Here is an 11,271-nt window from a genome sequence, read left to right as displayed (position 1 = left end):
GATTCTGTTTCTGTAGTTGCTTTGTAGCTTTTTGCCACCAATTTTGAACCAGTTTTGCTGGGTGAATAAATGAATATGGGGTGTCAAATGTGAAGCAGAACACCAAAAATGTCATACTCTTTCCGTAAACTTAAAATGTATCCTGTATTTTTCCCAGATTTAGGCTTAATCTCAGTGTTGTTTTCTGAGATATACGAAGCACCCCACAGATGTGTTTTACACAAATCTTCAAATTTAAACCACAAAACTCGAAATGTATGTCTTTTCTTAACATATAATTTAAAACACAGGTTTCAAAAATAAATATTTAGCTGAAAAAATTATATTTAACCAAAACCTTACTCTATATAGCTAGTATATAGCTCATTATAAATATACAATACTACAGCCATGTTTTGCTGTGGTGTGAAATAATACAGCTAATGGATCCTGCTGTTTTTGTTATTTGGGTTTGTGCATTTATTATTATTTCTTGTAGTCACAGTTCCAAAAAAAAGGAAAGTTGGGATATAAGAAGATTTGAATAGAATAGTTTGAATAGTTAGCTTCCTCCTTGTTCAAAATAGACAAGTTTCTAAAGCCATTTCTAGTCTCAGTCTTTGAATGGAACTTGTTCTGAGGTCATGTGGGTTCTATGCGGTTTCACATTTGTGTTGTTGGCAAACAATGATAATCACTAGGTGTCACTGTTTTCCATCGCTTTCCTCTTGTCTCTTTCAATTTAATTAAGTCTCTGATAGACACATAGAAAGAGCAGTCCCCTCCCTCTCTCTGCCGCTGTCTCCTTTCTCTCTATTACACGCACACTCTTTCGGAGCCAAAGTAATAAAAGGCTGACCTCACAAAGTATTCCCCGTCTCCCTGTCTTAGTATAGTCCACAAAGAAAGTAACGTGTGGGGGGGGTGAGTGTGGGGTGGCAGAAACGTCATTCTCTGGTTCAAGCCTTCAGCGCTGCCTTGCAAAAGGCTACAGCACTGACACTGCGTAAAGGTAGGTGGGAGACAGTTTCTCTCTACTATGAAACAATATTGGCTTGGGAGCTGTGCCTTCTGTCATCTAGCTGTGCTCAGGGCAGGACTGTGCTTTCTACAGCATTATTGTGCATGACTCAGGAGAGTTGTGGGGAGAGTTGGCAAACTTCTCCCCCCTGTTGAGATTTGTAACTGAACCGTTATTTCCTGGTGGCAGCGGAAGCCAATGAGGAATCAGGACAAGCTTATTTTGCTGTGTTTGTGCTGACTGTTATTGACCAAGTGTTGTGCTGTGAAGTGATTGAGCTAATTAATGCTGACATCATTGTAATTTGGGTTTGTGTCTTGGCAGTTACCTGTTCAAAAATGACTTGACATGGCAATATTTGCAGTGGCACAATAATGATGTCAATTTCCCAAATAACTCATAAGAACAAATTTGGCTGCTGTGCTCTGTCAAAATTTCTGATAAAATAAGCCAGGTGCTTTCCTTTGCTGCAGCAGATTCTGAGAAAATGTGAAAGGGTTTGCAGAATGAATCAGAATGTACCTCTCTCCTGTTTGATATTTAGACCTGATGATTGTGCCTTTATGTGGGAAAATCAAATTTTCCTTGGTGACTTATAATTGACACAATCAAACTGAGTACAGACACAGTAGCTTATTTATCTTTCAAAATTTTAGCAGGTGATATATTTTATAATACATTGCAATATTTTTAATCACTCCACATTACACTGCATATCCAATTCACTTATGTTCAGAATGTGGAGAAATACACACACTTTCATCAGTAGCATCTGGCATTTGAAAGTGACTGCAGGAGTCTGTCCAGAGCATCTCTTGCATGGAAAAAAAATTACACTGTTGGAAGAAGCTGATTTGCTGATGTAGCTAAAATTACACTGGATTTGATTTGGTATTTTACACTGAGGTGGTAAGGCCTGAAACGGTTGGCCCATGAATAGTGCAAAGAACTTGTTCCCTGTCACCCAGGGATGTGACAAACACTTAATGCCATGGCACTGCACTGTCCATTGCATATTCAGTTTCAAACTTGTGAGCTGCTATCACAGTTATTTTGGCCAGATGGAATGAGTTGCTTAAAATATATTGTCCTAAGAGAACAGGTTAAAAGATGTGTCAGTTGCAACTGAGTGTTCGTCTTCAGTGTAACTAACATCAGAAGCTGCGCTTACAAAACTTGAAATGAGCCGAACTGTGAATGCAAGGGAGTCTGATCTGGTGCCAGGTTATGCTCTGGCTATGTATACGTACATAGTGCCATGTTCAGCATATTACTTGAATACAACACCATGGTATTGTTGATCACATATGGTGTTGTATTTCATTAATGCACCAACCATTTCCCTTGGAAAAAAGATGATGACTATTACCCTCTTATCTGGGGAAGACAGGATCCACCAGTGTGTATAAAGCAAACATCATTACGTATCAATCACATTTGCAATTAACATTCTACCTGTGTCCCATTTTATAAATATTTGGGACAATATGTGAAATTATACCTGGCTGCATTGCAGTGTCTGTGATCCTGACATTTTTTTTCATACTGCAGACTTCTTTTCAGTAGTGCACTATTTTTCTATGGAGTGTCCAAAAGCTGCTTTACCTTTATATATTGTAGATAATTTTGTCTCCTCTTTTTTCAGTGTGTGAAAAGGGTTTAATGAATATCTTCTAAAATCTTCCACCACAGCAACTTGTGTAAAGAAAACATATCCTTTGAGGTAAAGTGTAATTTTCACTTGTGATACCTTGCAGTTTACCTGAAAAGCAGTTATCACTTTCTCATCAGTAATATCCAGAGGTGGACACCCCGGCTTCAGAAAGTAAAAGTCCTGCCACGTATTTGTTCTAGCCATTCACTGAACAATGTGATTTCACTAATTAGCTCCTCTACAAAAATGTGTTTCGTAAGGGAACAAGATTGGGTCTCCAAATGTGCTGTTGATCAGTTTGGCCTGCCGTGTCATCAGGAGCTCGTAGTGCTGCGGTTCCAGCCTGTGTTATCCGACTACAAATGCCCTGCTGCTGGAATGAAATACATATTTTATAATTCACACCGTGTATGAGGAGGATGCTGAAGGTGTGAAACACCAGTGTTTATGCAGAAGCAGATGGGCGCTGTTCATGCCCAGTCACAAACCTGGTGTCAAATGGCTCAGTGGGCCTCACTGCCAAGCCCTGGTTTGTTGTAATCTTGGTACAGGTGATTCATACTCATGATGTTGAGCTCAGTGTGTACTGCTACCGGCTAAGCCTGCTACAGACAGTGACATAACCTCCTGGTGTCGAGACAAGATTAGTCCCTACAGGATGCAGCTGGACCAGATGAGCAGGGAGTTAATCACGTCTTTTGTCAGGAGCTCTGTCACATACTTAGGAGGGCCAGGGGTTTAATGACTGCCTCTACCACACCGGTAATATTCAGCCACCAGGAAACTGCACTGGGTTCTCTGGCGTGATTCCGGTCCTCCTCAATCCAGAGCCGCTTTATCCCTTGTTTGTATCACATCAGAACACCACTCTGCTGATCAGGCATGTGCATCACCCTCCGCCTATTTCCTCAGATCTCATGCTGGCTTTATTTACCATCCACTGCCTTTGCATCACTCTAATAGGACTCGCATTCAGGAAAGGGTGCCTGTCTTCTGGCTGGGGCTGGTGATGCATGCCCTGGGCCACAAACAAATCTCTCTGAATGTTTCCTGAATCAATTCAGGTGACGTAACGTACACTGGTGCTATAGCATTGCTTCACCTGGGATTGTAACCTAAGACCTTGTGGTCACTCATCTAATTCTCTAACCACTACTCTACAATACCATCTTTTATACTACTTATCAAATCAAGTTTTTTTCTTCAAATCATGTTCAAACGTATTGTAGCACTATTCCACCCAGGACATAACCTTTAGTATATGCATACTGTTTAGCAACTCTTGGAGATTTTGGATTAACGTAGATTGGTTGTGTGTAGCATACTGTTTGGTGGCATCCGTGGATGTTATTTTTATGTTTTTAGTCATTTATTCTCGTAAGACAATTTTACTCTTACAGGAAAATCATAAATCCTTAATATTTATGATTTATTATTTAATTTATTATTTAACCATAATATTTTTTTCGTTTTACTGTTTAATGGACAGACAAGTTAGTTGACTGTTATGGCAGAATGTAGGGCACATCTGTGGTCACATGAAGGACACACTTGGCATAAATTACACTTTTGCAATGTGATCTATGTGGTTTGCAGAGGTTCACCACAGCAAAAAGTACACTGGTGTCCCGACTGACAAAAGGATCCAAATTCTGATGCACAGGCAGAACATGTATATCATCTCCTCTTTCCTGTAACTCTAAACCCCTGCCATGCCATTCCATGACTAAGAATAGAGAGTCTGTCTCTGTGCCTTTCTCTATCTCTCTTTCTTGCTCTCTCTCTTTCTCTCTCTCTCTCTCTCTCTCTTTCTCTCGCTCTCCCACACACACACACACACACACACACACACACACACACACACACATGCAGCCATACATACACTGTCTCCCCTCTACTCTGAAGTTATATTAGAAGTGAAAGGATTCCTTTTCTGTGTCTGTATGCTATGTGAAACTTGAGCATTGCAATGCAAGTTTACACAGTGACTTAGACTACTGGGTCTTCTTGTGTTCAGTGTCTTATAAAACTGATTATAGCTCCTCACTAGGTTATAAGTCATTGTGCCACAATGTGATCGACTCTATGCCCCACATCACACCACTGTCCAGTGTCAGAGTATTTCTGAATATCCCAGGAAATCTGGGGTACCAGCAGCAGTGTGATCTGTATGTTTTCTCCCCTAGGGGTTGCAGTGTGCTGCAGGAGCCCTGCCCACCAGCTTAAATGTCCAAGAAGGAGGACCCCCGGGACATCGATGAGGATGCCATCCTCAAGGGCCTCAGCCCTGCGGAGATTGATCAGTTGGAGTATGAGCTGCAGGAGCTGGATCCAGAGGTATGGAGCACTGGGGATATCCAAAGGGGCAAAAACAGGGCCTATTCCCATGTTAAAACTGTTCACTCGATATACTGTGTTTTGACCAATGCTGCTTGTATCCCAGAATGCCATCCTGCCAGCTGGATTCCGCCAGCGTGACCAAACCAAGAAGAGCCCGACAGGCCCCTTTGATAGGGAAGCACTGATGGAGTACCTAGTTAAGCAGGCACTGGAATATAAGGAACGGAATGACCTGGTTCCCTTCACTGGGGAGAAGAAAGGTACTACTGCACAGATTACTGCCACTGCTACTTTCCACTGTGGAGGCACTCTCTACTCCCTACTGTCTGGACCATATTTGTGGTATTTGCTATTGTCTGGGGTCTACGCAAAACTGACAGAACCACTACAGCAAAATCCCACGACCCCTGTGAGTAAAAATGCATAAAGGAAAACTTAAAAGAAAATGTTGATCGAAGCAGTCATGACTGTTGTGCCCTGTTTGAACCTTGGTTTTGTGATGGGTAGAGCTTAAGTAGAATCTGGCACACACTCTATAACTAACAAACGTTGAATGGTGTCCTGTGGGGGAGGAATCAGGGTGGGGGAGGAATCACATAGATCTGGGATACTGTTATCACTGTTGGGAGCATTGCTTGAATAGAGTAGTGGATGATTTAGATGTTGCTGCCATGCCTCCTGAGGAAGGTATTGTATTACATACATTCTTTACTCCACAGCATTTGACCTGGCTCCAGACCTTTTCCTCAGCCACATCAATATGGATAAAAATAGCACAAAATAAAATTCAAGCATGTCATGTGTTACTGCGAAGCCTTAGATGGAAAATAAGCCCCATGTGTTGGAAGTGACTGATTTCACTCTTTGAAAGGGCATCTAAGGTTGTTACGGGAAAACAGTTAAAGGTTGCCTGATCATATTCATATGTAATCTGCAAGTAATCTTTTAAAGCTATGTTTTTGATATCAAACCTTGGACTTTGGCTGGCCGTGTATTGAATATATACCAAGCAGGCATAGGCCGTATAAGACCATGGTGCAGGCCCTAACTAAAAATTGTAAATATCAATCAATCAATGCTATGCAACCAATGGTAAATTGTTAACCCTGCATCTAAATTTGCTTTTGATTGCGTCTCCCTTAGGAAAGGCATTCATTCCCAAGCCCGGCACAGGCCAAATCCCCACGCATGAGCAGATTACTTTGGAGCCAGAGCTGGAGGAAGCTCTCAAGAATGCAACAGATGCTGAAATGTGTGACATCGCAGGTAAATCCCTTGATATCCCTCCCCACTAGCACTAGATAATTTGTGGTGTGATATCCTGCAGTCTTCATATACACAGAGCATAATAATGTTCTAAGCTATTGGTTCACATGAACACTGCACAGATCAAATTGTTTTAGTGGTGATGTCATGTGTTTTAATAGCTCGATTCTGAGAGGCATGAGGGATAAAATGACAGCTCAAATGGAGGTCAGTGAATGGCTTTGTGGGTGATACTGTCCTGCACAGTGCAGGCCTTATAAGTCCTGACACATAAGACTACTCTTCCTGATGCAGATGTGGAAGGCCAGGGATATGATAGGGGGTTTCCTAATCCCCGGTACTCAGTAACATGCAAAAACCATCTGGCACTGGGTCACATGACTAAAATGACAGAGGGGGAGACAAACAGAGAGAGAGAGAGAGAGGGAGAAAAGGGATAGGTTGAGTATAGAGATATCCACTCGCAATGTGGGATTATTTCGCACTGAAGGTATGGAGGATGACATTTTTAAAGTAAATTGAGGATTTTGAGCGTAGCTTCTCATTCAGACACTTATTCCATTGTCTTAAAATGCTTCACCTCACTCGTCTCTCAGTTTTTGTTTTTTTACTTTGTTCCTTGTTTCATTATTTTTCTCCCACCCAGCTCTCTATCTGTCTGTCTGTCTGTCTACAATTTCCCTCATCCTTTGTTTAAGGAATGCTGCTCATCAAAGCTAAATGCCAAATGAATAAATGTAAATGTAAAAAAAAAAACAATAAGAATGAGCTTTCCAGCAGTGACAGCAAATGGGTCTTTGGTGGCTCATACGTTGGATAGATATGCTGGTCATAGCTCCTCTTTGAGTATATAATAATAACCCTGGATGGAGTCCAGATGTGGATTTGGGGTTCATTAGGTCCTGTTATTCTTTTGTTTAGGTATTTTGATGGAATTAACTACAGAATTGGTAAGGAACAGGTCTGCAAAGACGTTCCAAGAAAGGATTATCCTAAAATTTCTATAAATTGATTGCTTTATTCTACTTATGAAAATCATTGTCATTTTTAGACAGTTTTTTTATGAAAGGACTGCATTGTATTGTTAAAGTCTTTCTCAGAACTAAGTCTTGTGATGCTAATAGGCCTGTTTTGGAGCAGCTGTCTTGCACACATGCCTGTCCCTCTCTCCACAAATGACTCTCTTTGCATACAGAGTTGTGGGATCATTGTCATAGCAGTTGGTGTGACACGTTTAGAGTCTATATAATTTTTATGGGGTGAGGGCTGGTTCAAAATAGTGGAGTCATGAGATGCTCATTGGCAGAAGATGTACCAGAAGTGATTTAATTGCCAATATTTTAATAACTCAGTTTTTTTCAGCAAATCCCCCAGTTGTCATCAATTCCATCAATTGCCCCATGGCACAGTATGTGTTTGGTGCTTCCATACAAGCATTTACTTGAACTTGGAACTTGGAATGTTAAGTTTATTAACATTCCCCCGGTGTCTGCAGCTATCTTGGGAATGTACACTCTAATGAGCAACAAGCAGTATTATGATGCCTTGAGCTGCAGCGGCACCATTGCCAACACAGAAGGCATCAATAGTAAGTACATGTATATTCTGATCACTTCTTTGGTTGGTTAACTAAGTGATTGATGTCAATGTTACTTTAAAAAGTGCTGACCCTCTGGGTTTATAATTTCCCAACCATTGACCCAGATAGCAAAATCACCTTCATGTTTTCCTGACATCATATTCATAATGCCTTAAAAGAGTGTGGTGAGCAACATAACATGTGTGCACATGTAGGTGTGGTGAAGCCAGACCAATACAAAATTTACCCAGACGAGCCTCCAAACCCCACAAACATTGAGGAGACACTTCAGAAGATCCAAGAAAATGACAACACCCTAACCCACGTCAACCTGAACAACATTAAGGTAATATGAAAGAGATGCTGCAGGCATCTGAGAAATCTGAGAGATTTTGGCTTTGAAAGAAAAGGTCTAGCTACAGTTCTTGACTTGACTCCAGGAACATCTGAGTTGTCACTGTAAATTTTATCAGGGAAACAACATACATAAAGAAATGTTCCTATGAAATTTGTCTGAAGTTTTTGTGACAATAAAGTAGGTACATTAACAGGGAAGCTGTTTTTTAGTAGATTACATAATATGCATAAAAATGATCCTATATGTAGCCTGGGACAAGTAAGATTGCATCACTACCTCACACTACTGTTTTCAAATCCAATTATTTACTTATCTAATTATTTATTGGGGGGTTGTATGACATTATATTGTCTGTATTGTAATATGACAGCAGAATACTTAAAGCTAGTGTGAATGTGAATGTGAATATGTGAAGCTTGTTGTTCCTCATGGTCTGTGTTCCTCATTACTAAGAAAGCTATGGGTTGGATCCTGGAAACCCCCCAGTCTCTGAAATACATTGAAAAATATCCATTTGCATAGACATAGAGGCTGAATGTTTGAACAGTCAGTGATTGAAATCTACCCAATCTCTTCAGGACATTCCCATCCCAACATTGAAAGAGATCTTCCAGGCCATGAAGACCAACTCTAACGTGAGGACACTGAGCATAGCTGCCACCCGCAGCAATGACCCTGTGGCATTTGTGAGTTCTCTTTACTCCTTTCTCAGAGGTCTAAGAAAGTCAGTAGGTACTAGCTTTATTTTCTGCATAGCTTTCCTTTTTTGCAGTGACTGTACTCATTTCCCACAGTTTATGCAGTTTATTGAATATGCCATGTTTCCTGTTTTGCCCAGGCTGTGGCTGAGATGCTACAGGCCAACACGAGTCTGCAGAGTCTAAACATCGAGTCAAACTTCATCACTGGGGAGGGCATGAAGGCCATCATCAAGGCCCTGGCTGTGAACACGACACTGACTGAACTCAAGATCGATAATCAGGTCAAAGACAAGGACCTGGGGTGGAATTACAATATCATTGATGTCCAGTTTATGCCCGAGACAATATAGAGCTGGACAATGGATGACTTAACTTCATGAGACACACCTCATAGGAATCCTCATGGATCTCTGAACATTCTTTTTTCTTATTTCATCATCATTAAGCTCCAGATGTGTATATACCCATTGTTCAGTCCTCAGCAGGCATAAACCATAGTAGGATGACAAAAATGGTGGTTTATATTTACAAGAGGCATATTACAGGAACAGTTAAGGAAACATCTGTGTTCCCCTACAGAAAATGCAGTTAGTCTTAAATTTGAAGCAGGGCTGTGTTTTCATGTTACTATATGAATGCAAACCGAATATTTTATTTATGTTAAAATGCATGGCCAGTATTATACACAAGGTAGTATATTTTAGTGTTTTCACCTTTTTGCTTCCTAATTGGAGATTATCAATGTGAGGCACATTGATAACCTCCAGCCCAAGTTGAAAGAATCCAGGTTACACTGTTTTCAAGAGAATAAAGCAGTTTAAGAAATAACAGATCCTCCATCTCTCTTTCATCAAGATCCTACTTTGAAAAGCCACTCTGTTCTTTGTGCACCCACAGAAACAAATGCTGGGAGACTCAGTGGAAATGGAGATTGCCAATATGTTGGAGAACAACCCTGCCATTGTGAGGATCGGGTACCACTTCACCCAACAGGGCCCTCGTGCCCGGGCTGCCATGGCCATCACCAGGAACAATGATATCCGTAAGTGTCATTGCCCATCTGTCCAGGTGCTGCCACTTCTTTTCACTGCTCCTTCAAGCATAAATTCTGCTTTGTGTCTCAGCTCCTGCTAAACTACATAAATGTTATAAATGTTATATGGTATGAATACAACAGATAGCACATGATTCATTATTTAAATTATTTGATTTATTAATCAAGATATTAAATCATTTTTCTTTGGTGAAATTCTCTTTTGATTAAACTCAAATATGTTACTAAAATAATGGTGGAGTCCAACTTGAGTCTTTGGCATATAAAAGATTTGATAACTTTGAAAAATGTATTGATAATCTTGGCAACAGCTGCAAGCACAGAGGGAAAATATTTTACTATGCATGTATGTGTTTTCTGTTCAGCGTAATCTGTTCTTTTTTTTTAATCTGATTTTTTTTCCTCATATTCTTTCTTCCAGTTCGCCAACAGAGATTAAGATGAGAGGGTCCCACATTGTGAAAGGAAGAAAGACTACAACAGTGTTCTCTTGCCAACCTACCCATTTGCCCTACTGTCTTCCTGCTTCAAGATGTGCAAATCCTGAACATGCTTCTGCTTTGCCAGTGCTGAACTCACTTCCCAATCCATGTTTTGGTTGCAATGCTTTTGACACTCTCATAATTCAACGTTAACTTTTCTTCCCCAGAAAAAGGATTTCAGTTCAGCAACTTCATACTGCAGTTGGAGGCCACGTTTTCTGAGCTTTGAGCTTTTGAGAATGAGTTTTTCTTCTAAATGTTTTCGTGCAGTATGTGAGGGTCCTCATTTGCATTGGGTTGTTGATTGATCACCAAAAGAAAGATAGCTTTGAGAGCTGCTCATAACTAGGGAGATTCTAAGACAGGGCAACAATACTTTATGAGTCTGCCTACGTCCCCACATTTGTGCAAAATTTCAAAGTGGTGCTAAGAAGTAGAATATTTTCTGTAAATAATTTGAATAAAAAATGTAAATCCTTTTTGGTATTGTGAATTTGTGTTTTTATTATTAAAATGCATTATAATGACATTATCTTTATTACCATTAACACCTTTATGATTAATTAAAACTAAACCACGGCTTGGACTATAAGTACATTCAGATGACAGTATTCCTGTTAAGGAGGCGATCAAGGGACTTCCAAACTAATTTAACATTTTTTAATACAGTTTTGGTATGGTAAGTTTGATATGTTATAGCACAAGATGTATTGGAGCAGGGGAACTGGAGATGGAGATGGCTATGAGAAATGAGAGAATGAGAATGAGAAATAAAGACCACTATTGATGCATCAATTTTTAGAGGACAAGGCTGCCTCAGTGGGTTCATGTTAATGT

General features: G+C 40.3%; 1 protein-coding gene across 2 annotated transcripts; it reads left to right on the top strand.

The window, feature by feature from the left end:
- The first annotated feature begins 814 nt into the window (after window positions 1–814).
- Window positions 815–10,852, top strand: tmod4 (tropomodulin 4 (muscle)). Of its 2 annotated transcripts, none has more exons than XM_036539442.1 (10): window positions 815–991; window positions 4,841–4,991; window positions 5,098–5,254; window positions 6,138–6,260; window positions 7,756–7,848; window positions 8,055–8,185; window positions 8,776–8,883; window positions 9,036–9,179; window positions 9,796–9,940; window positions 10,374–10,852. In XM_036539442.1, exons 2-10 carry the CDS (start codon window positions 4,881–4,883, stop codon window positions 10,394–10,396), a joined length of 1,035 nt encoding a protein of 344 aa, XP_036395335.1. In that variant the 5' UTR covers window positions 815–991; window positions 4,841–4,880; the 3' UTR covers window positions 10,397–10,852. The 2 variants fall into 2 exon arrangements, with proteins under 2 accessions (XP_036395335.1, XP_036395336.1); XM_036539443.1 differs by lacking the exon at window positions 815–991 and adding an exon at window positions 2,647–2,723.
- Window positions 10,853–11,271: the final 419 nt, after the last annotated feature.

This window comes from Megalops cyprinoides, chromosome 10 (genome assembly GCF_013368585.1).
Source record: "Megalops cyprinoides isolate fMegCyp1 chromosome 10, fMegCyp1.pri, whole genome shotgun sequence".
Taxonomy (NCBI): domain Eukaryota; kingdom Metazoa; phylum Chordata; class Actinopteri; order Elopiformes; family Megalopidae; genus Megalops; species Megalops cyprinoides.
The sequence above is the reverse complement of the archived record's forward strand: the minus strand, read 5'-3'. Positions and strand labels throughout refer to the sequence as shown.

Excerpts from the sequence above, each read along its gene's own strand:
- tmod4 (XM_036539442.1), top strand. The coding sequence starts at position 4,881 with ATGTCCAAGAAGGAGGACCCCCGGGACATCGATGAGGATGCCATCCTC. Across the intron at positions 7,849-8,054 it reads CAACACAGAAGGCATCAATA|GTGTGGTGAAGCCAGACCAA; the intron begins GTAAGTACATGT and ends GTGCACATGTAG. Across the intron at positions 8,186-8,775 it reads TCAACCTGAACAACATTAAG|GACATTCCCATCCCAACATT; the intron begins GTAATATGAAAG and ends CAATCTCTTCAG.